This window comes from Hyperolius riggenbachi, chromosome 3 (genome assembly GCF_040937935.1).
Source record: "Hyperolius riggenbachi isolate aHypRig1 chromosome 3, aHypRig1.pri, whole genome shotgun sequence".
NCBI lineage: Eukaryota > Metazoa > Chordata > Amphibia > Anura > Hyperoliidae > Hyperolius > Hyperolius riggenbachi.
In genome coordinates this window covers 240,786,651-240,812,613 of record NC_090648.1, presented here as the reverse complement: position 1 = coordinate 240,812,613, position 25,963 = coordinate 240,786,651, and the positions used below count along the sequence as shown (strand labels likewise).

At 45.0% G+C, this 25,963-nt stretch overlaps 1 protein-coding gene and 1 long non-coding RNA gene across 3 annotated transcripts in view; one reads left to right on the top strand and one right to left on the bottom strand.

The window, feature by feature from the left end:
* Positions 1-5,129, bottom strand: part of LOC137563508 (uncharacterized) — a 72,861-nt gene extending 67,732 nt beyond the window's left edge. For both annotated transcript variants that reach the window (XR_011030366.1, XR_011030365.1), the window contains exon 1: positions 4,995-5,129. This is a non-coding gene — a long non-coding RNA (uncharacterized lncRNA). The remainder of the gene's footprint in view (positions 1-4,994) is intronic.
* The window catches only part of LOC137563505 (carboxypeptidase A1-like), a 42,442-nt gene extending 18,143 nt beyond the window's left edge, over positions 1-24,299 (top strand). Inside the window, exons 5-11 of the mRNA XM_068276038.1 lie at positions 323-424; positions 3,557-3,661; positions 3,815-3,925; positions 4,812-4,902; positions 5,564-5,763; positions 18,337-18,421; positions 24,026-24,299. Of these exons, the coding sequence (XP_068132139.1) occupies positions 323-424; positions 3,557-3,661; positions 3,815-3,925; positions 4,812-4,902; positions 5,564-5,763; positions 18,337-18,421; positions 24,026-24,213 (882 nt within the window). The 3' untranslated portion in view covers positions 24,214-24,299. The remainder of the gene's footprint in view (positions 1-322; positions 425-3,556; positions 3,662-3,814; positions 3,926-4,811; positions 4,903-5,563; positions 5,764-18,336; positions 18,422-24,025) is intronic.
* Positions 24,300-25,963: the final 1,664 nt, after the last annotated feature.

The following is a 25,963-nucleotide window of genomic DNA, read 5'->3' as shown; positions in this document are numbered from 1 at the left end:
GTCACGAGGGAGTGACAAAATCAATCGGGCGGGAGGTTGGACATACCAGGAAGCGAACGGCCGGTGGAGGCGGTGGAGTCTGCAAGCATTGAGAACTCCTGAATAATGTTTATGTGGATATTTCCTGTAAGGTGCTTGGCTGTGCCATCCTTATTAAGGACAAGTGTTATGTAATTATAGAGGGTGATAGGAAGAGTACCAAACTGCACATGCTTGGCATGCTGTAGCTGGAGGTATCAAATTTCAAGTACACTTAAGGTCAATATAATTATTTATACAGAACGTATATACAAGTAACATTATATTTTGTTACTTTTCACAGATTTACAGCTGGATTGACAGTCTAGAAATGGAATATCCTAAACTGGTCAGCAAGATTGATCTCGGTCAGAGCTATGAAGGTCGTCCAATATATGTCCTGAAGGTGGAAGTGCTACTATCTGACTTTCTTTTTACAGTCATATATGAATAGTATTATTCCTGTATACAAAATACAAGCATTGGTAACATCTGTCACACATTATATGTTGTCCAAATAAGAGCATAAACTTGTCTTAGAAGCTCGATAACACACATTCAGTCATTAACCATGTTATGTCATCTTCATTTCCAAAACATGTCTCACATCCCTCCCTTCCTTGCACAAGACACTGCTCAATTGCTGTTGAGTGCCCTAGTTCTATTACGTCTTTATCATACCATCCTCCAATGTTGTTTTCAAGCTAACAGAATAGCAACTCTGTAATCTATGCTGAACTCTGGCTCACTCATGCACCTACTGATTACTTAGATCCACTTCAAACTCATAGCCTACAGAGTACTTTACTGTCTTTTCCCTCCTTACATCTCCATATATCTCCTATCATTTCCAGAAACCACCTAACCACAAACTTCACTCTGCACACAATGGAGCATATTGACAAAACTTGGTAAAGTTGTTGCAGGGATCACTCACCAATGTTATCAGCAATAACACTGACAAAGTAGCGCACATTGTGCAGTTAGTGCAAGCTGAGTTACCTTGGTAATGCAAACATTGTTAGAAGCAAGTAGCATTAATGTGCATTCAATGCATTGCCATAACAACACAATTAACAAGGTAACTTGGGTTGCGATAATTGTGCAGTGCATGCCTTGTCAGGTAAGAAATGGTAACTTTAGCTGACTTTTATGAATATGGCCCAATGTTTCTCTATTCAAGCCAGCACTAATTCAGTAGGAGACCTTAGTCTCCCTTACACTGCTACTGCCAATAGAGCGCGCCCTAGTGGCTGCTGCTCTGCTCTGGCGCTTTGAGTCCACAAGGAGAAAAGCGCAATATAAATATTATTTGTCTTGTCTTGTCTTATTCCTCCATTGGAATCGCCTCCTGACATTTTTAAGTACACAGCTTTTCATGAATTGCCCTTGTCTGGAATTCCCTTCCAAAATGCATTTGTCACACTACAACCCTTAAAAACTTTTATAACACCTTTAAAACTCACCTTTTGGTGCAGGCAATATTAAAGTGAACCGGAAGCGAGAAAAATTATATAAAATAAACACATGACGTAGCTGCAAATGAATATTACATACTAACCTCACCGTCAGTTCCTCTCAGAAGCTCACCATTTTCTTCTTATAGTGATCCCTTCCAGTTCTGACAATATTTTGTCAGAAATGAAATATACCAATAGCTGTCTGTTACAACTGAATGTGCAAGGTAATGTCCATGTTTCCCTATGGTTCAAGGGAGTGATATTACAGTTTAACAGTGTGCTGACCAGGAAGCTGTTATTGGGTAATGGCCATTTTTAAAATGTAGGACGGAGAATTCCATTGATCACAGTGGACAAATGGGACGCAGGAGAGGAGAAAGAGATTGAGGAGTGGACTACACAGGAGGCAAGTATGACCTGCGTATGGTCATTTTGACTTTTTATTTTCGGTTCAGGTTCTCTTTAAGCTAGACCATTCCCTTCAGCCTCTGACTAAGCTCTGCTTCTTGCAGAACTAATTCAGGAACTCACCCCCGCTGGCTGTACAGCTTCTTCATCATTGCCATACCTCCTGTTTCATTCCCATTTCTTAAACCTCCTTATCAGTTATGCCGAGTCAGACTCGGGAGGGAAATCCACAGCTCTGCAGGGCCGGATTTAGGCCAAGGCCGCTTAGGCCATGGCCTAGGGCACCACAGGAGGGAGGGCACCAAAGCAGCAGGCTAAACTGGTGCAGCATTTGCAAGCTTGCAAATGCTGCAATGCAGGGAGCGAGCGTCTGACTGCACTACTCTATTGCTAGACACCTGTGCAGCAGCCACCTTGCTCTCTGTGCACATTTGCATTGTGGCCGGCAGCTATGAACCTGGGCCACATTGGAGATGGAAAGGTAGAGGAAGCTTCTGCACTGGAGATGAATGGAGAAATGAGTGACACAGGTGGCTGCTGCGGTGTGAAGGCAAGCTGGGTACCTATACAGAAAGGGTGGGGGGAGGAAGGATTAAGGGAGTCATGAGGCTACCTGTACTAGAGGGAAAGGGGGAGGGTGTCATCAGGCTACCTATACTAGAGGTAAGGGGGAGGGTGTCATCAGGCTACCTATACTGGAGGAAAAGGGGGGAGAAGTTATCTGGCTACGTATACTAGAGGAAAGAGGTAGGGGTCATCAGGCTACCCATTCTAGAGGGAAGGGGTCATCTCGCTACCTATACTAAATGGGGCGGCTGGTGACAGTGGCCTAGGGCAGTAAAGAGTACAAATCCGGCCCTGCAGCTCAGAGCAGTAATCCCATGCCTGAGTGAGGTAAATGCAGATCTCTCTGTAGTATGTTTTTTTTTTTTTGTTTTTAGGGTCTAAAAGCTTGTGAAAAAATTGCATGGCTTTTAGACCCTAAATCTGGAAATAATCATAATACCCGGGAGGTTAAATTGTAAGTCAAAAGGGTAGGGCCTCCCTTTTTTGATTTCTCTAACTGCTCAGTTTTTGTAAACACATTTTAGTCACTGTGATATTTATATCAGAATCAATTTATTTCACCAAGTAAGTTTGCACCCACAAGGAATTTGTCTTGGCAATTGCGTTAACAAACGCAAACACAAAAAAATAAAAAAAAATGCAAGGACAGACAGTATGTATATTACTAGTACCTCTGTATTATACAGCCTGTCCACAAAGTCTCTTTACAATTTCAAGATTTTAGTACAAAAATCAAAATGATTAAAATTTGAATTTATTACAAAATGGGGAGTAAATATGTTTGCCTCATTGAATACACCACACAAAGCATATTAAGATGGTGCTGAATTTCTTACCATGTTCTCTGTAGCATTGTAAAGAGTCTTTGCAGGCAACCTGTATACCAAAATGCCTATATTGTATACCCATCCCATCTTTGAACAATTTCACAGAAGATGATGGCAGGATGATGGCACTACATAAAAAAATATATATATTATTATTATGTTGTAATTGCTTTTTTTCTTCTTTTTTTAGATTTGGTCTAATTTCCTTGACGTACAAGTGTGTTTTTCTGCTATTGTTCTAGTTTTGATATAGTTCTGATCTATCTTCTGCTATAGTTCAGTACTGGAGGAGGTGATAATAAACCAGCCATATGGATTGACACAGGTATTCATTCTCGAGAGTGGATTACTCAGGCCACTGGTATATGGACAGCTAAAAAGGTTAGGAACAAGACCTGGAATATTTAGAGTGTAACATTGAGGATGTGTGTGTATTCTTTATTCTGAAGACTTTTTCCTTCATGCAATACATATTTCACTGCTCATAATAAATACATTTACTCCAAGTTCCTATTTTGTTCCTTGTGATTACAGATAGCAAGCAGTTACGGGGCTGATCCTTCACTGACGTCTATTCTGGACAATTTGGACATCTTTTTAGAAATTGTGACAAACCCAGATGGATATGCATACACCCATAGCACAGTAAGAGCCTAAAGGACATTAGTATTTACTAAAATATTTTTGAACGTTATATGCCCAAAGCCTAATCAGCTATTTTTCTATGTGTGACCTGCAGCTTCGTATAGCCACCATTATGAGATTTATATTATACTGTTGCTTTATGTTGCTCTTAGCACGGCTGTGAAAAAGTGCTTTGCGCATGTTTTAGCCCGTTTTCACTTGAAAAACAGTTATCGCGCACAAAAATTAACGTGAATTTTTGCACGTTAACGTTCACTTTTGCACTATAATGCAAAATTTATCACGCGAACGCGGAATGCTAACGCGTTAAAAATGTGTATGTTATTGCGCAAATGCAAATTTTTGTGCGCGATGACCGTTTTCACGCTAAATTTTTTGCGCAAAACAGTTTTCACAGTGTGATAACAGATATCACTGCTTCGTGAATCAAGCTCTTTATGTGCAAGTATGTGTAATTACTGAGCTCTGTTTAATGATATCTGTGCAGGCTGCTATTTCCCCTCCAGTGATCTGTTATGCATTTCTCTTGTATTCCTATTCAACTCTCCAAAAGCAGAAACAGTGCTTATGCTCCTTTTCCCTACATGTACAAGTATGCTTTCAGCAAGCAGACATGCTAAGCCATGCCAATTAATGTGTTGTACAGCTCCTATGCTTTTCTGAATGCATCAGGTTGGGTGCTTGGATGAAGTAAGGCGGTCTAGACAGCCTTTACATTTCAAGGGTAACTTTCCAGCGGATACAGCATCTTCTAAACGCTTTCCTGAATGCAGGGTGTCAGTCACTCCTATTAAGCTTTATTCCAACTCACAATTACAGAACTTGGTATTTAAAGTTTATAGGTGTTAAATTGTGACTTATGACCGGTCATGTACTGATTCTTTAGAATCGTATGTGGAGGAAAACCCGATCTATCAATGCCGGATCCTCTTGTGTTGGAGTGGACCCAAACCGGAACTGGGATGCTGGCTTTGGAGGTATGTAGTAATGGATTATTTCCATTACCATATTATGTAGCACATTGCCCATACTATTTACCGGTAACTTTTTAGAGATGTAATGTTCTTACCTGTGTTGTAGCATAATGATCACAGGTTGATATTTGATAATAGCATGCTTATGACACCCAAATATAACATTCCTCTCCTGATCTAGCTACATGAATAGCTTGCATCCCTGGCTAAACATTATCTCCTCCTTCATGTCAATTTTACCGGTATTCCCAACAGTAAGGTAGCATGCACTGTGCAATTAGCATATCCATGCTACCTAGGTAACACGTACGTTACCAGGGTATCGCGCACTATGCTGCTTGGTATGGATTTAATTTTAAAAAATTCTGCCTAAAGTATGTGTGTGAGAATGTGGTCATCACACATTTGCTTATTCTTCAACCTGTTAATGATGAGCTGTATAACCAGAGGAAGTTTCTAAACCCTTGCAATTTGTATTAAACCCAGCCCAGCTTTGCAGTCTCTTGTGTTTCTACAATGAAGGCACATTTATATAATAATGACATTAGACTACAACTCTGACACCCGTTACAAAAAAGGTATTACATTTAATTTAACTTTAACCACAGCTGTTTAGATAAGCAAATTCACACACAAAAAAACATAATATGAGTATTGTTTTCAGGTCCTGGTTCCAGCAGCAATCCATGTGGTGAGACTTACCATGGATCACATCCTCACTCTGAGCCTGAAGTTAATGCTATTGTGGACTTTATCCTGGCTCATGGTAATGTGAAGGCTATGCTGACCATACACAGTTATTCTCAGATGCTACTGTTCCCTTATGGGTACACGAACAATCTTGCAGCAGACCACGAGGAACTGGTAAGCATGACTAGTTAGGAATCCTATGTTGATCACGATTTAGTTACCTATGTTTACCAGTTAAAGATGACGATAGACTTTATATGAAGACAAAGGAGTACAGAAACATTTTCTTGGAAATGATCTTGAGCTTCACTATTCATAACCATATAAGAAATCAGACATTATAAACCATGAAAAAAAGACTCCTTCCTGTAACGCTCGGTGAAGCACAGAGAGGTCTGATTACCGGTGACCTGCAGCGTCACGGGGAATACAGACGTATACCAGATTATATGTGATCTGCAGTATCACCGATAATCCAATATACTGGCTAACCTCTGTTCACTGGAGTAGAGTGTAGTGTTAGGTGTAACAGTAACACTTAGAGGACTAGGCCTCAGTACAGTAAGACGTACTGTACAGATTACTTCCGCAACCCTGAGCTCTCCAAGACGGGAGGAGTCAGACTGCTAGCAGGAAGTATCTTCTGAAAGTCACCCTCAGGCGGAAGGGTTACTAACAGAACGAAGAACCCCCTCCAATGGTGAGGTCGGTTCTCGAGGTCGGACAAGCCAGGTCGTACACACACAGACAGATAAAGTACAAGATCTAGAGGCAGAGGCGGAGTCAAAGTACAGGCAGGGTTCGGCAACGGGGTATCAGAAATATCGGAGTACAAAATCAGGAGGCAGAGGCGGAGTCAAGGTACAGGCTGGGTTCAGCAACGGAGTATCAGAGATAACGAGGTACAAGGTCAAGGTTCAGAAGGATAGTCGAGGCAGGCAAAGGTCATAACAAATATTCACAATCAAACTAGTACTTTAAGCTATCAACAAATCTAGCTTAGTGTAGGATTACAGCTCCAGCTGGTCCCGGCACACTAACGGATCTGACTAACGGATCTGGGTGCTCCCACGTATGTGAACGCAACGCCAGACACCCAAGAAATGAACAGCCAGCAGTATATATACCCATACTGCTCTCCAGCTCCACCCCAAACACAGGACCAATGGGGAGTGGAGCCAGAGTCAGCTGACCAGCGTGGTCAGCTGACTCACCCATTCAGGCATATCTACCTCCTGAGTGCGCGCGCGCGCGTCACTCTAAAGCCTGAGGGACTATGAGTCCCAGCTGCAGTAGCGCCGTTCTGCGGTGTCTCCGCAGCGGGGACACCTGCCCCAGCCGCCGCGTCCAACGCGGCGGCTTTTCCGCGTTCAGCCTGTCTCTCCACGGGGACAGCCGCCTCACGCTGGGAGGAGGCGGCTGCCTCCCCGTGCGAGCGGCCACTGCACGCGGGAAGAGCCGCCGGCTAATGGCGGCGGCTCTTCCCCGCTTACTTACAGTACCCCCCCCCCCCGAGGAGTGGACTCCGGACAGCTCCCACCAGGCTTCTCGGGATGCAACGCATGAAACTCCCTTCTTAACTCGTCCGCATGCATGCGGTTCCCAGGTACCCATTGCCTCTCCTCAATGCCATACCCTTTCCAATGCACGAGATACTGTACTGAGTTCTGTACAGTACGTGAATCAATTATCTTCTCCACCTCGTATTCAGGTTGGGCATCTACCAACACAGGAGGGGGAGGAGTGGGACCCACCTGGACCGCTGGCTTAAGAAGGGAAACATGAAAAGACCTTACCCCCCGCATGCTAGTGGGAAGTTCGACATTATAAGTAACATTGTTGATCTTTTTGGTTATCGGAAATGGACCCACAAACCTGGGACCAAGCTTATTAGAAGGTTGTTTTAGGGCCAAGTGACGTGTGGACACCCAAACCGGGTCTCCTGGTTGGAATCTCCACTCCACCGACCGTCTCTTGTCGGCTTGACCCTTCTGACTCAAAAAGGCCTTCTCCAGGTTATTTCTTACTGTCCCCCACAGGTCCTTGAATGACCTTTGCCAGACCTCCAGGGCTGGAAACGGAGTGGAGGCTATAGGCAATGGGGAAAATTTGGGTGATCTTCCCGTCACTACTTGAAAAGGCGAAAAACCGGAGGACGAGTTTTTTAAATTATTTTGGGCAAATTCTGCAAACGGCAGAAATCTGACCCAATCGTCCTGTGCTTCAGCTACATAACACCTTAAGAACTGCTCTAATGATTGATTTATTCTCTCAGTCTGGCCGTTGGTCTGAGGGTGATATCCAGACGAGAAAGACAGTTTTATGTCCATGAGCTGCCAAAAAGCTTTCCAAAAACGTGAGACGAATTGAACTCCCCTGTCTGAGACTATGTTTTCGGGAATACCATGTAATCGAAAAACATGCGTAATGAACAACTCGGCCAGTTCTTGAGCGGAGGGGAGTCCTTTTAAAGGTACAAAATGGGCCATTTTGCTAAATCGGTCGACCACGACCCAAATGACCGCCATTCCCTCAGACCTGGGAAGTTCGCCTACAAAATCCATGGACAGGTGGGTCCACGGTTCAGTCGGGGTGGGCAATGACTGCAAGGTACCGACAGGTGCCAGCCGGGAGGGTTTACTCTTGGCACATGTCACACACTCCTTCACATATTCCTTGCAATCCGCTGCCAGAGAAGGCCACCAGGCGCATCTGGCTACCAAATCTTGTGTTCTGGATGCCCCCGGATGCCCTGCATTCTTATGTGCATGGAACATCTCCAGAACCTGAAGGCGAAACGGCAGAGGAACGAATAGAACCCCTGCGGGCTTCCCTTCCGGGATGTCCTGCTGAAAGGGACTCAGCGTCTCCCTCCAATCCTCCCAAGTTTCAGTGGCTGCCAGTATCAATCTCTGAGGAATAATGGTCTCAGGAACGGAGGGCTGTGCTGTCTCTGCCTCAAAGCATCTGGACAAGGCATCTGCCTTAACATTCTTGCTCCCCGAGGTATATGTAATGATGAAGGTGAACCTGGAGAAAAATAGCGACCATCGAGCCTGACGAGGGCTCAACCTCTTAGCCCCCTCGATGTATTCTAAGTTCTTATGATCGGTGTAAACCGTAATGGTATGCTCAGCTCCTTCTAACCAATGTCGCCATTCCTCGAAGGCTAATTTGATGGCCAGGAGCTCCCTATTACCAATATCATAATTCCTCTCTGCAGGGGAAAACCTGCGAGAGAAGTAAGCGCAAGGGTGCATTCTACCCTGCAAGCCTGATCGCTGAGACAGCACAGCCCCCACTCCTACCTCTGAAGCATCCACCTCCACAATGAACGGGAAGGACGTATCCACATGTCTGAGGATGGGTGCTGAACAGAATAGGCCCTTCAGAGTGGAAAAAGCATGTAAAGCCTCAGGAGACCAGTGAGTTGTATCTGCCCCTTTCTTGGTGAGACTTGTAAGGGGAGAAATGACTGTGGAGTACCCCTTTATAAACCGTCTATAGTAATTGGCAAAGCCAAGAAAGCGCTGAAGAGATTTCAACCCCACCGGCTGTGGCCACTCCAGCACCGCCGAAACCTTGGCAGGATCCATTGACAGGCCTGTGGTGGAAATTATATACCCCAAGAAGGCGACGGACGTTACTTCAAAGATACATTTTTCAAGTTTTGCATATAAGGAGTTCTGCCTTAACAGATTCAAAACAAACCTCACATGGTCTCTATGTTCAGAGAGGTTGTTGGAGAAGATAAGAATATCATCAAGATAGACTAAAACAAACTTCCCCAACACCTCTCTGAATACCTCGTTAATGAGTTCCTGGAAGACGGCCGGGGCATTACAGAGCCCAAAGGGCATCACCAGGTACTCGTAATGCCCGTCTGGTGTATTAAAGGCCGTCTTCCACTCATCGCCCTTTCTTATGCGTATCAAGTTATACGCGCCCCGCAAATCTAGTTTAGAGAAGATTTTAGCGTCTGTAACTTGTGTGAACAAATCGTCTATCAGCGGCAGGGGATAGCGGTTCTTGACTGTAATTTTGTTAAGTCCGCGATAATCAATGCAGGGTCGCAGGCCTCCGTCTTTCTTTTTAACAAAAAAGAAACCAGCTCCAGCAGGTGACCGAGACGACCGAATGAAACCTTTGGCCAAGTTTTCACGTATATAATCCTGCATGGCTACTTTTTCGGGTCCCGACAGGTTGTACAAATGACCATGGGGGGGTACACATCCTGAACGGAGGTCAATGGGACAATCGAAAGGGCGATGTGGGGGCAACTTGTCTGCTGCCTTGGGACAGAACACATCGGAATACTCGGAATATTGGTCGGGTACCCCTTCCACCTGAATTCTGGTTTGCCCCAGGGTCAACTTCCCCAAACACTGCTGAAAACAACGAGGTGACCAAGTGGTTAACTGCCCTGTGGCCCAGTCTATTTGAGGTGAGTGGAGTTGCAACCAGGGCATGCCTAGGATGATAGTGGAGGTTGACATGTGCAATACAAAAAATGATAATTGTTCCCCATGAAGTACCCCTATAGTGACCTTCACCTCCGGAGTCTGAGACAGAGGGGAATCGTCCACTGCTGTGACCTGAATGGGGGGTCTCACAGGAGTAAGGGGAATACCCAACTCCTGCGCAAACTCAAAATTCATAAAATTGGCCGCTGAGCCCGAATCAATAAATGCCTCAGTGGCCATAGACTTATTCTCCCATGTAACCGTACAAGGGAGCAGTAACTTCTTTTCCTTAAGGGGTGCAGTTTGTGTGCCTAGGGTGTCACCCCCCACTATTCCTAGGCAAACTCGTTTCCCGACCTGTTAGGGCAGTTTCGCACCCTATGCCCTGCTGCTGCACAGTACAGGCACAGCTGTTCTGTCATTCTTCGCCTTCGCTCTACCTGGGTCAGTCTCGACCGACCAATCTGCATTGGTTCGGGCGGCGGCAAGGCTGGGGAGGGAGAGACAGGCGGAGAAGGTGTTACTAGGGGTGTAGCGGACGGTGCCACATATGATGTCACCCTGACACGGTGACTGCCCCTAGCCTGCCTCTGATGGCGCAACCTGCGATCCACTCGGATGGCCGATGATATGGCCTCATCAATTGTCTTGGGCTCGGGTACTGTTAACATTAAGTCGGAGACCTCCTCCGACAACCCAGACAAGAAGTAATCCATTAATGCAAAGTTGTCAAATCTAGCCGTGACTGACCACCTACGGAACTCTGCCGCATAATCCTCAACCGAACCTCTGCCTTGCCGCAAGAGTTTGAGCTTCCGCTCAGAGGACGCAGCAAGGTCAGGGTCGTCGTAGATTACGGCCATGGCCTTAAAGAATTCTTCTACTGAGGTCAGAGCTATATCAGTAGAGGGTAGGTTATATGCCCAGGACTGGGAGTCGCCAGTCAGCAACGTCTTAATAAAAATGACCCATTGGGTCTCAGTCCCCGAGGATCGGGGTCTTAACTCAAAATACGATAATACTCTACTCCTGAAATTCCGGAAGTCAGACTTGTGGCCGGAAAATTTGTCAGGTACAGGCATGCGTATGTCATCACTAGGAGGGGATCGCACTGAATCAACTGATGTCTGGAGGGTTCTCACAGAACCTGATGAGGCATCAATTAAGGCTTTGTGTTGGCCTAGTGATTGATGAATGCTATCCACCGAAGTGGCCAGCATGGTCAGAGGATCAGTGCGTTCCATGAGTGTCTTTTGGTCTGGCGTTCTGTAACGCTCGGTGAAGCACAGAGAGGTCTGATTACCGGTGACCTGCAGCGTCACGGGGAATACAGACGTATACCAGATTATATGTGATCTGCAGTATCACCGATAATCCAATATACTGGCTAACCTCTGTTCACTGGAGTAGAGTGTAGTGTTAGGTGTAACAGTAACACTTAGAGGACTAGGCCTCAGTACAGTAAGACGTACTGTACAGATTACTTCCGCAACCCTGAGCTCTCCAAGACGGGAGGAGTCAGACTGCTAGCAGGAAGTATCTTCTGAAAGTCACCCTCAGGCGGAAGGGTTACTAACAGAGCGAAGAACCCCCTCCAATGGTGAGGTCGGTTCTCGAGGTCGGACAAGCCAGGTCGTACACACACAGACAGATAAAGTACAAGATCTAGAGGCAGAGGCGGAGTCAAAGTACAGGCAGGGTTCGGCAACGGGGTATCAGAAATATCGGAGTACAAAATCAGGAGGCAGAGGCGGAGTCAAGGTACAGGCTGGGTTCAGCAACGGAGTATCAGAGATAACGAGGTACAAGGTCAAGGTTCAGAAGGATAGTCGAGGCAGGCAAAGGTCATAACAAATAATCACAATCAAACTAGTACTTTAAGCTATCAACAAATCTAGCTTAGTGTAGGATTACAGCTCCAGCTGGTCCCGGCACACTAACGGATCTGACTAACGGATCTGGGTGCTCCCACGTATGTGAACGCAACGCCAGACACCCAAGAAATGAACAGCCAGCAGTATATATACCCATACTGCTCTCCAGCTCCACCCCAAACACAGGACCAATGGGGAGTGGAGCCAGAGTCAGCTGACCAGCCTGGTCAGCTGACTCACCCATTCAGGCATATCTACCTCCTGAGTGCGCGCGCGCGCGTCACTCTAAAGCCTGAGGGACTATGAGTCCCAGCTGCAGTAGCCCCGTTCTGCGGTGTCTCCGCAGCGGGGACACCTGCCCCAGCCGCCGCGTCCAACGCGGCGGCTTTTCCGCGTTCAGCCTGTCTCTCCACGGGGACAGCCGCCTCACGCTGGGAGGAGGCGGCTGCCTCCCCGTGTGAGCGGCCACTGCACGCGGGAAGAGCCGCCGACCGCTGGCTAATGGCGGCGGCTCTTCCCCGCTTACTTACACTTCCTTTTTCAGCCTTCATGGCCTCGATTCATAAAGCATTACCTCATGCGGTAATGCTGAAAACAGCAGACTTTACCGACCATTTAGCAAAATGTAAATTCATAAAGGCTGTTACCGCATGAAAAGCTGACATTACCGACCAGGAAGATAAATTACCGACTTAGCTGCAGTTACTGACAACACATGTCAGTAAATTGTCAGCAAATGTCAATTCATAAAGCCTTCAACAAGCGGTAAGCCTGGCGGTAGTTACCGACTCCTCTAGTGAGGCGATAGCAAGTTACCGACAGCTCTGACAGCTCTGATGAATGCAAAAGTGCAGAGAGCCAAAGTCTGTTTGAGTCATCAGTGGAGAGAGCCAGAGAGCCCTCTGTGTGAATCATTTGAGCAGGCAGGGAAAGACTGTGTGACTCATCTGTCTGAGTCATCAGTGGAAAGAGCCGTCTGTGTGAGTCATTTCTGCAGGCAGGGAAAGACTGTGTGACTCATCTGTCTGAGTCATCAGTGGGAGAGCCAGAGAGAGACGTCTGTGTGATTCATTTCTGCAGGGCAAAGAGAGAATCGAGACACTGCTCTACTCTACCGCTCAATGGGCTGCGGTAATTTACCGACCTCCAAGAGCAGCTGGGGAAATCTTTATGAATTAGCACACAGACCGGGAAAATACTGAGTGCGGTATTTTCCCAACAAGATTTTTTTATCGCACTGCTGTTTTTGAATCGAGGCCTACAGCAATGCGATAAAAAAAATCTTGCCGGGAAAATACCGCACTCGGTATTTTCCCGGTCTGTGTGCTAATTTATAAAGATTTCCCCAGCTGCCCTTCTTTTACATATATATATATATATATATATATATATATATATTTACATATATATATATATATATATATATATATATATATATATATATATATATATATATATATACTCCAGTTAGTCCAATATTCTGATTTATTGTGTATGATCTTTGCTTGTCTTTAGACCTTCTGTCTCTCAATTGTATCTTACTGTCACGTGTTCAGCGTTACAGTATGTAGCCAAAACTCATCTGTACTGCCTTTGCATGCAAAGATACCTGTAGAGTTCTTCTACAGCTGCAACATAATGGTGGTGGGGGACCTCTTAAAATGGCTGCATCCCCTCCAAGTCACTTAACTGAAATAAAGTCTTGAGTAAACCCTGCACCATCTGGCTAAATTGAACCATGGACCATCGCTGAGGGGCCTTGTAATAATGCTGTCTACAGGTTATTTGGTTGTCACAACAATCTCAATGCCTACTGTGACCAGCCTCGGACTGACCCACCGAACTGCCGACGTAAAATTCGGTGGGCCTCCTTTAAGAGTTGTGACGTCACAGTCACATGACCAAGAGGGCCCCCTCTCCACTGGCGCAGGCCCCTTCTGTGCGCGTGTGCCGTGTGTATGGCAGCGGTGAGGCTGTCTCCCGTGCTGGGCCAGAGCTGAAAGTACTTTTTTTTTTATTAATCCCCCGTGTGAGGCTGTCTCCCGTGCTGGTGGCCACTAAAATGTTCATATTTGCAGCCCCGCCCCCGCTCCTTCTCCCCCATGCTTCAGCTGCTAAACACACACCTCAGATCACGGCGAGCAGAAGCCAGTCCAGCACATAGCAACCGCGCGGTGGACTTTAAATGCTGGACGTGACCGATGACGTCACTTCCTGCATTTGAATTCACCGCGCGGCTATGTGCCGGACTGGCTCCTGCTCGCCGTGATCTGAGCCTGAGGTGTGTGTTTAGCAGCTGAAGCATGGGGGAGAAGGAGGGGGGCTGCCTGCAAATATTAACATTTTAGTGGCCACCAGCACGGGAGACAGCCTCACACGGGGGATTAATAAAAAAAAAAGTACTTTCAGCTCTGGCCCTGGCTGGAGGCATGGTGACACTAGAGGCTCCTTGGCCGTCTGACATATCTCCTTCCTCTGGAGTTCCTCTGTATAAAGACGCTCAGCTTGTAGCAAACATCCCAGCACAAGACAAGAGAGGAGTCACTACTCCTGGCTGACCAGTCTCTGGATAATGACACGGCTGCAGCTGCCTGCCTGGCTGGCTTTTGGGATAGAGTGTATGGAAAGCATAGCTCTGTCCAGGGGTTTGGAAAATAGCCGGGCAGAGCGTAAGGGAGACAAGTTCACAGGAGTTGTACTCTGTGATTTATTCACTGCAGATCTTATCAGCACCTGCAGCGAGAAGGAACTTTCTAACAGCAGAGACACAGAGCTTCTGCATGGCGATGTCTGGGTCTGGCTGACAGTGCACTGCAGTCTGCTCCTCACAGTCCTCCTCAGTTCCACACCTGGAAGGAAGGTGGATTACTCTCCAAGAAAGTGAAAGGTGTCTACCTGAATGCAGACTTTTATGAACTCCTCGCTTTGATTACCCTTTCCATTGTTTGGCAAGCATCATGTGGCTACAGCACGTTATCACTTTAGCTTTTACCCTGCTCCAAGGATTCCCATATATCTCAGGTGAGAGGCAGTGACCATGTGATGTGCTGCTGACATTGCTTGTGGCTCTGAAAAGGTGTGGATTGCCTAGGTGCTTCTGTGTGATTGGCTAGTGTACATGACATGCACCAGCTGCTAATGTACCTTCTCAGACCAGCATGGTGTCATTTTGTCACTGTTTAGTGGATGTAATGCTGGGTACACATGTTGCGATTTCCCGCTCGATTTGCGGGATCGATTGTATCTATTCGATTATTTCCAACATGTTCGATCGGATGCAGCTGTCGATTTTGCATATTAAGTGTGCAAAATCGACGGCTGTATCCATTGAAACCCGATCGAACATGTTGGAAATAATCGAATCGAGCGGGAAATCACAATGTGTGTACCCAGCATGCTTTACATCACATGAGGGAGCTTGGATGCACACCTGTCTATTAGCTCCTGACACTCTTCACATGATTTGATTGCATTTTGTGGGGATATCTGCCGCCAATCTATTTGCATTTTGTGGGGATATCTGCCACCAATCTGATTGTATTTTGTTGAGAAATCTGCCGCCAATTTGATTGCATTTTGTGGAGATATCTGCCGCCAATCTAATTGCATTTTGTGGAGATATCTGCCGCCAATCTATTTGCATTTTGTGGGGATATCTGCCGCCAATCTAATTGCATTTTGTGGGGATATCTGCCACCAATTTGATTGTATTTTGTTGAGAAATCTGCCGCCAATTTGATTGCATTTTGTGGAGATATCTGCCGCCAATCTAATTGCATTTTGTGGAGATATCTGCCGCCAATTTGATTGCATTTTGTCGGAAAATCTGCTGCCATTTGACCACTTGATGAATTATCATGAGGCATGTAACTACTTGATTATTATATCTAAAATGTATCTGGTTAGACCTAATCTCTGTGAATAACACCTCTACTTATTTTATTTTTTTAAAGTCTGCCCATGACTCATCTTGACCACGCCGATGTTCCAGTGCATGGTGACAATCACTTATCTATGTGGACATATCCCTATTGGAGACTGTCCTCAGAAGTGCTCACAATCTATTCCCTACCATAAAATCATGCAACATTTCTAGAGTACATGTGTATGTGAGCCCAAAATGGGTGGGGGGGGGTGGTTGGGGGGGGTTGGGGGGGGTTGGGGGGGGGGGCCCAGGGGGGGGTTGGGGGGGGGCCCAGGCTGAAACTTCCTCGGTGGGCCCTTAGTGTCCCAGTCCGACCCTGACTGTGACTATTTTGCCCCATGACATACGTCTGTACTGCACTGTGGCCTAGCTATAGAGAACCTTCCTCAAATGTGTTTCATGTGGACCGAGCAATATAAAAGGAAGGGAGTGAAGAACATAGCAGATCAGACCATTCACTATTCTAGTCAGATGTAGATGTCGGTTGTTATTTATACAGACATAGCTATTGCATACAGTGGGTTGCAAAAGTATTCGGCCCCCTTGAAGTTTTCCACATTTTGTCATATTACTGCCACAAACATGCATCAATTTTATTGGAATTCCACGTGAAAGACCAATACAAAGTGGTGTGCACGTGAGAAGTGGATCAAAAATCCTACATCATTCCAAACATTTTTTCCAGATAAATAACTGCAAAGTGGGGTGTGCGTAATTATTCAGCCCCCTGAGTCAATACTTTGTAGAACCACCTTTTGTTGCAATTACAGCTGCCAGTCTTTTAGGGTATGTCTCTACCAGCTTTGCACATCTAGAGACTGAAATCCTTGCTCATTCTTCTTTGCAAAACAGCTCCAGCTCAGTCAGATTAGATGGACAGCGTTTGTGAACAGCAGTTTTCAAATCTTGCCACAAATTCTCGATTGGATTTAGATCTGGACTTTGACTGGGCCATTATAACACATAGATATGTTTTGTTTTAAACCATTCCATTGTTGCCCTGGCTTTATGTTTAGGGTCATTGTCCTGCTGGAAGGTGAACCTCCGCCCCAGTCTCAAGTCTTTTACAGTCTCCAAGAGGTTATCTTCCAAGTTTGCCCTGTATTTGGCTCCATCCATCTTCCCATCAACTCTGACCAACTTCCCTGTCCCTGCTGAAGAGCTGCACCCCCCGAGCATGATGCTGCCACCACCATATTTGACAGTGGTGATGGTGTGTTCAGAGTGATGTGCAGTGTTAGTTTTCCGCCACACATAGCGTTTTGCATTTTGGGAAAAACGTTCCATTTTGGTCTCATCTGACCAGAGCACCTTCTTCCACATGGTTGCTGTGTCCCCCACATGGCTTGTGACAAACTGCAAATGGGACTTCTTATGCTTTCTGTTAACAATGCCTTTCTTCTTGCCACTCTTCCATAAAGGCCAACTTTGTACAGTGCATGACTAATAGTTGTCCTATGGACAGAGTCTCCCACCTGAGCTGTAGATCTCTGCAGCTCGTCCAGAGTGACCATGGGCCTCTTGACTGCATTTCTGATCAGCGCTCTCCTTGTTTGGCCTGTGAGTTTAGGTGGATGGCCTTGTCTTGGTAGGTTTACAGTTGTGCCATACTCCTTCCATTTCTGAATGATCGCTTGAACAGTGCTCCGTGGGATGTTCAAGGCTTTGGAAATCTTTTTGTAGCCTAAGCCTGCTTTAAATTTCTCAATAACTTGATCCCTGGCCTGTCTGGTGTGTTCTCTGGACTTCACGGTGTTGTTGCTCCCAATATTCTCTTAGACAACCTCTGAGGCTCTCACAGAGCAGCTGTATTTGTACTGACAATAGATTACACACAGGTGCACTCTATTTAGTCAGTAGCACTCATCAGGCAATGTCTATAGGCAACTGACTGCACTCAGATCAAAGGGGGCCGAATAATTATGCACACCCCACTTTGCAGTTATTTATTTGTAAAAAATGTTTGGAATCATGTATGATTTGCGTTCCACTTCTCATGTGTACACCACTTTGTGTTGGTCTTTCATGTGGAATTCCAATAAAATTGATTCATGTTTGTGGCAGTAATATGACAAAATGTGGAAAACTTCAAGGGGGCTGAATACTTTTGCAACCCACTGTAAATAGTCACACTGGCCACCTACCATTTTCTGCCACCCTTAAAAATTAGATTCCTTTATAGCTTGAAAATAAGAAGACATACGGTATAATAAGTATATGGCAGATTCTGACCATAGAATTAAGAAGTCCATCCCACATGTACTGTAGGACCTTACTACTGAGCACTTTTCAAATAAAGTCAAGAGTTTATAGTTATGTGAAGGAAGAAGGATGGAGGAAGAAGGAACATAGAGAGATGCCTTCAGCACAGTTTATGATAAAATAAATGAGGATCCCATATAGGCACGGAGGTTGTAAACCTGTTTGAGGTCAGTTATGTTGCCCATACTGTCTAAACAGCTATTTTTTTTTTTTGTCTTTTTAGAATAACCTTGCTAAAAAAGCAGCTGATGCCTTGTCATCTTTGCATGGAACTCGATATACTTATGGCTCTACAATTGCTACTATTTGTAAGTAGTCTTGCATGAAATTATATGTCTTTAACCACTTCACAACTGAGGGTTTTTTTCACCTTTCAGCGCTCCTTCCATTCATTCGTCATTATCATTATCAATATCATTAGGTATCACAATGAAATGAACTATATCTTGTTTTTTTCGCCACCAATTAGGCTTTCTTTAGGTGGGACATTATGCCAAGAATTATTTTATTCTAAATATGTTTTAATGGGAAAATTGGAAAACGTGGGAAAAAATTCATTATTTTGCAGTTTTCGGCCATTATAGTTTTTAAATAATATGCATGCTACGGTAATTAAAACCCATGAAATTTATTTGCCCATTTGTCCCGGTTATAAAACCGTTTAAATGATGTCCCTATCACAATGTTTGGTGCCAATATTTTATTTGGAAATAAAGGTGCATTTTTTTTCAGTTTTGCATCCATCCCTAATTACAAGCCCATAGTTTATAAAGTAACAGTGTTGTACCCTCTTGACATAAATATTTAAAAAGTTCAGTCCCTAAGGTAACTATTTATGTTTTTTTTTTTATTGTAATTTTTTTTTTTTAATTACAGAAAAAAAAATTGGGGAGTGTGGGAGGTAATGAGTTAATTTTTAGTGTAAAACAAATGTATTTGTATATGGAAAATGCTTTAGGGTATAGTTTTACTATTTGGCCACAAGATGGCCACAGTAACTTTTTGTTTATGCGACCTGCAAGCATAAACAAAGTGTTTCTTTTTTTTTTAATCAATATTTATTATTTTTTTATTTTGTTTTTACAATTTCTTTATTTTATTTTTTTTCAACCCTACCACCCCCCAGCCAATCCTGGCGATCAGCTGTCATAGGCTTCTGCCTATGAGAGTCGATCGCTCTCTTGTCCCCCAAGTGGACAGCCGTGTGACACGGCTGTCACCAGTACAGCGCTGCTGCCGATCACAGCGCTGTACATGTAAATAGACGGCGATTACGCCGTCTAACAGTCTTCCGAGTTGCGATCGCCGCTCGGAGACTGAAGAGGGGGCGGAGCTCCGCCCCGAGCAGGAGATGCGCATGCATCCTGCGCACGATCTCCTGCAAACTGCAGCCCCAGGACTTGACGCCAATCGGCATTAGGCGGTCCTGGGGCTGCTGCCAAGGCTACGCCCATGGGCGTGGAGCGGTCTCAAGGTAGTTAAAGGAGACTTTTCTTAAAATTACTCAAGGAAAGGGAAACTGGTCATTTATATAAAATGTCTGATTAACTTAAGTGTGAATTGAGGTCAAATGGAATAAAGTTAATATGTTCACTTCAGACATCTACTCGTATACAAGGGAATTTATAAAGAGCTCCTTTAAGATATTGGTATGTGAGAAATAAGGATCCATAGGCAGGTAGGGTGGGCTGGAACCATCTGGTTTGGGATGCAAAGACAAGCAAGTGGCCCCTTGCACGCGCAGGGGACTGGAAAAAAGTGGGCGGGGCTACAGCCAAGAAATATAGTGTGACAAAGTTCCATTGTTCCTAGTAGTGCACTGCAGCATCCTGGCTGCACTCTGACTGCACCAGAGCACTCTATACTGTGTCACAGCTTTCCAATGCATAGTATAGTTTTTCCAAGCTTGCCAGGGGCACAAATGGTGTACTAGCTATATAGGAATACAAGGTGAATCCCCGCTATTACCGGCGTAACCACCGGGGTTGTGACCCCCTAAGCTGCAAGGGGTCCCGGGGCCGCTCCGGGGCCCGCCAGCCATGTGCGGGGGGGAGCGCTGCCGCCCGCCCGATTCTAGGACCCCCCAGCCAGGTGTGGAACTGGCCACAGCCTCTAATAGACGCCGGGCCAGTTCATTCCCTGCAGCCGCAGTCTGTTTACCGGGAGGCAGAGCAGGGCTACGGCAAGATGGCTTCCGAAGCCCTGCTCTGGAGACTATTTGTGTCTCCAGTACAGGGCTTCGGGAGCCATCTTGCCGTAGCCCTGCACTCTGCCTGTCAGTGCGGGAGATGTGCAGGAGGATCATCGGGGGATCTAAGGCCAGGAGAGGAGACTTCTGCCAGGTGAGTGAATTGTTTTTTGCTTTGTTTTTTACACGTGCTGCCCACTGTACTATTTTCTGTTGACTGCTGCCCACATTGCGATTTTCTTGTGCCTGCTGCCCACATTGCGATTTTCTGGTGCCTGCTGCCCACATTGCGATTTTCTGGTGCCTGCTGCCCACATTGCGATTTTCTGGTGACTGCTGCCCACATTGCGATTTTTTCTGGTGACTGCTGCCCACTGTACGATTTTCTGGTGACTGCTGCCCACATTGCGATTTTTCTGGTGACTGCTGCCCACTGTACGATTTTCTGGTGATCGCTGCCCACATTGCGATTTTCTGTTGACTGCTGCCCACTGTACGATTTTCTGGTGACTGCTGCCCACATTGCGATTTTTCTGGTGACTGCTGCCCACTGTACGATTTTCTGGTGACTGCTGCCCGCATTGCGATTTTTCTGGTGAATGCTGCCCACTGTACGATTTTCTGGTGAACGCTGCCCACATTGCGATTTTCTGTTGACTGCTGCCCACTGTACGATTTTCTGTTGACTGCTGCCCACTGTACGATTTTCTGGTGACTGCTGCCCACATTGCGATTTTTCTGGTGACTGCTGCCCACTGTACGATTTTCTGGTGACTGCTGCCCACTGTACGATTTTCTGGTTGACTGCTGCCCACATTACGATTTTCTGGTGACTGCTGCCCACTGTACGATTTTCTGGTGAACGCTGCCCACATTGCGATTTTCTGGTGACCGCTGCCCACTTTACGATTATTTTAGGGTGAAATGCTGCCCACTTTACGATTATTTTATGGTAAAATGCTGCCCACTTTACGATTATTTTATGGTGAAATGCTGCCCACTTTGCGATTATTTTATGGTGAAATGCTGCCCACTTTACGATTATTTTATGGTGAAATGCTGCCCACTTTACGATTAATTTCTGGTGCATTACGATTATTTTATGGTGAAGCGCTGCCCCATTACAATTATTTTATAGTGAAACGCTGCCCCATTACAATTATTTTATAGTGAAACGCTGCCCCATTACAATTATTTTATAGTGAAACGCTGCCCCATTACAATATTTGGTACCTATGGGGGGGGAACCAAATTTTCATTGGGGGGCCCAGTGATTTCTAGTTACGCCCCTGCCAGCTATATAGTGTCTCTAAAATGTGCCCCAACTTTTAAGTTCCTGCTACAATGGGCTTTATTCACAAAACTTCTCATATATGACTTATTCAGCCCATTTATAAGCAAAATAATCACTCAAAGTAAGTCGTTCCTGATTAACTTACTTTTAATATTACCTTTCTTATCTTCTATAATATTTTTGCTCTTTGGGAGCTTAAAATGTAACATAGATAAGGTGAAAAAAGATGAAAATAGATGAAAGAGCTTTGTGAATTTTGCCAATTGTATTCGAACTCTGTGGCCCAGTTTCCAAGTACTGGCATAGTGTGTCCTTGCGTTCAGGTGCCTCCAATAGTTTTGTCAAGACTTCTCAGTGCCCTCATTGTGTGCTCCAGCTTTATAAAGCCTATGGCACATAACTCCCAATTGTCCCTTTTCAGAGGGACAACAGAGGGACAGTCCCTGTTGTGAAACTAAATCCCTCTGTCCCACTTTCTTCCTAATTTCTTCCTGTCAGGACTCATGCACAGGTGTATGTAAATATGTGTATCTTTCTACTGAAAATGTGTCTAATAGACGCTAAATATTATTTTTATCATTTAAATTGATATATTTCTTGTATTCAAAAGTTAAAAGTGGAGGCGTGATTAGGGGTGTGGCAGAGGTGTGTCATAAAGTGTCCCACCTTCTTATCTCAAAAAGTTGGGAGGCATGTATAGTGTGTTGCAGCTTTTTATTTCCTATGATATTCTAGTGTGTCTAGACATTCCAGTTCACCTAACATTTGCCAGGTGGAGTTCCTGGGATATTTTAGATTTCACAACATCCGTTCCACCTTGCCACCTATCCTTGTTTGTACCTTTTTAGGATAATTTTACATCTTACAAAATCAACCATCAAGTTTCATTTTATTTTATTCTGCAAAGCTGACCCAAAAAATAAATGCAAATTAGGAAAGATACAGGAAGGCCAACTTCTTGGCCTTGGCCACAGTTTATTTAAATACAACATTTATTAAAATAAACTGAAGTGAAAGACATATGGAGGCTGCCATATTTATTTCCTTTTAAACAATAGCAGTTGCCTGATAGTCCTGCTGATGTCTTTGGCTGCAGTGGTGTCTGAAATGCACACCTGAAACAAGCATACACTTAATTTTTTGTCAGAAACATCTGATCTGAATACTTGTTCAGGGTCTATGGCTAAAAGTGTTTAGCTTTATATAGAGGTAGAAGATCAGCAAGACAGCCAGGCAATGTGCATTGTTTAATAAGAGATAGGAGCTACTCTATTCTATCTGAATTCGTATTTATGACTAGTGTTGCTGCCGCAAGTGCACATGCAAATGCATGTGCCCGCCGCTCGTTCATGGCAAGATTAAAATAGCGACGATTGGTGAAGGGGAACAAATGTCCTCTGAACCAATCGAAGTGCCTGTAATAAATTGACATGACCCCGTTCAAGGGCCATGTTTATTCATAATAATGAAAGTAAAACAAATGTAAAAAAAAAAAAGAAAAAATGAATACTTCCTGGTAACCCGGGATAGTGTTCATAGTGTCCTCTAATGGCGAGAAATGCAGTCAGGATACATGTTAATTAAAATAATAAAGTTAATCCTTTTCAAAGATAACTCCCCCCACCACCAAAAACACACTTTTGTAAATAAAAAAAAAAATAAACATAAATAGTTGCCTCCTTAAGGAGTCATCGTCTTTTGAATGTATGTCACAAGGGTATAATATTGTTGTTTTAGCAAATAAGGGCTTATATTTATTGATCAGGTACAAAAAAAATGACAAACAGAAAAAAATACACCTTTATTTTCAAATAACATTTTATTGCCATACACATTGTACTAGGAACATAATTTAAATATCGTTTTAAAACTATAGGAGATGGAATTGGAGAAAGTGTATTTTTTTTCTTGTTTATCCCTATAAAATGCATAGAAAATAAAGTAAATACTGAAGAAAAGTAACACACTCAAAAAAGCCTAATTTGTGGTAAAAAAATAAACAAGATATAGCTTATTCAGGTGTGAGAAGCAGTGATTGTTATGGCCAAATGAATGGGAGGAGTGCTTAAAGCTGAAAATGGCTCTTGGCGGTAAAGGTAAAATGGCATGTACGCTGAAGTGGTTAAAGCTGCATAAAGTTGCATAATTCTGCATGAACGTAGAATTATTTGCATTTAATTGACATCCCTACTTATGGCATACTGCATTACACTGGCGATAAACCTAATTTGTTTTTAAATTTTGCTTGTCAGCAAACTGTGGAAGCTGCTTTGTGTAGGTTATTGGAACTTACTACCCTGCTTTTGCATCAATCTCAATGTGCCTGACTTGCTTAAAGTCTCCATATACATGTTACATCCCTTATGCCACATTTATGATGTGGTAAATGTAATCAGGCTTATAGTGTTTGTCTTAATGTGTTCTGTACAGACCAGGCGGATGGCACAACAACTGACTGGGCTTATGACAATGGTATCAAGTATTCATACACCTTTGAGTTAAGAGACACTGGGAGATATGGCTTCATCCTCCCTGCTGAGCAGATCATACCCACGGCTGAGGAGACATGGCTGGCGCTAATGGTGATCATGGAACACACCAGGGACCACCCCTACTGACACTCTTCTATGTACAACCATTTAACATGAAAAAATGTGGTAGATATGTTGTAAGCATGTTAAAACAAATAAATCAGTTATTATGATTTGCATAGTCTGCTTTTTCATTAGCAACCCACATAACATACTGTGAAAATACAGAACAATGCTCTGCTGCTCCACCCAGGACTAATATTTCAAATTGCCTGGACACTGGTGAATTTAGCCAGTGAATCCTCACACATCTTAGTCTGCAAGTCCTCCCTCGGCTAAGAATCTGCATACTGCAGTGCGTACCTAGGGCTTGAGCCTGGTCGGCGTGTCCTAGTGGACAGTGTCGTGCCTGGACACTGGTGAATTTAGCCAGTAAATCCTCACACATCTTAGTCTGCAAGTCCTCCCTCGGCTAAGAATCTGCATACTGCAGTGCGTACCTAGGGCTTGAGCCTGGTCGGCGTGTCCTAGTGGACAGTGTCGTGCACAGCGGGTTACGGGGGGGGGGGGGGGGGCTGAGGTGCGGCAGCATAGCAAGCATAGTTGCCCCAGTATAGGGAGTTTAGTTGCACCCAGTATGGCTAGTATAGTTACCCCAGTATAGCTAGCATAGTGTCCCAGTATAGCTAGTATAGTGGCCAGTATAGCTAGTATAGTCCCAGTATGGGTAGGTAGTGCCCCAGTATAGCTAATGAGTGCCCAGTATAGCCAGTAGAGTGCCCAGTATAACCAGTAGAGTGCCCAGTATAGCTAGTAGAGTGCCCAGTATAGCGCCCAGTATAGCCAGTAGAGTGCCCAGTATAGCCAGTATAGTGCCCAGTATAGCTAGTAGAGTGCCCAGTATAGCCAGTAGAGTGCCCAGTATAGTGCCCAGTATAGCCAGTAGAGTGCCCAGTATAGCCAGTAGAGTGCCCAGTATAGCCAGTAGAGTGCCCAGTATAGCCAGTAGAGTGCCCAGTAAAGCCAGGAGAGTGCCCAGTATAGCCAGTATAGTGCCCAGTATAGCCAGTAGATTCCCCAGTATAGCCAGTAGAGTGCAGTATAGCCAGTATAGTGCCCAGTATAGCCAGTAGAGTGCCCAGTATAGCCAGTACAGTGCCCAGTATAGCCAGGAGAGTGCCCAGTATAGTCAGTATAGTGCCCAGTATTGCAAGTAGATTCCCCAGTATAGCCAGTATAGCCAGTAGAGTGCCCAGTATAGCCAGTAGAGTGCCCAGTATAGCCAGTAGAGTGCCTAGTATAGCGTCCAGTATAGCCAGTAGAGTGCCCAGTATAGCTAGAGTGCCCAGCTAGTAGAGTGCCCAGTATAGTCAGTATAGTGCCCAGTATAGCCAATATAGTGCCCAGTATAGCTAGTAGAGTGCCCAGTTTAGCTAGTAGAGTGCCCAGTATAGGTAGTATAGTGCCCCAGTATGGGTAGGTAGTGCCCCAGTATAGCCGCCCCCCCGCCGCGGCCGCCGCTGCTGGTACCTCTGGCAGCTACTTTCTCTCTTATATTCGTCTCTCCTGCTCGGCCCCGTGTAAGTGTCTTATTCACAGCAGCGCGCCCAACTGCAAACGTCCAACGGACTGGCAGTGGGCCGCGGACCGGTGGTTGGGAACCCCTGCTGTAAAAGGCATGCCAGCGAAGTTTGAGCTCTGCCATAGTGTTTCCCCCCCTTCCCCCAAAATACATGTAATCTTACAGCATTTCACCAAAAATCCACGTAAAAATACAGATAATATGACAGTGGTTCCCTAAAAATAGATGTAATCTGGCAGCAGCGATTCCCCCAAC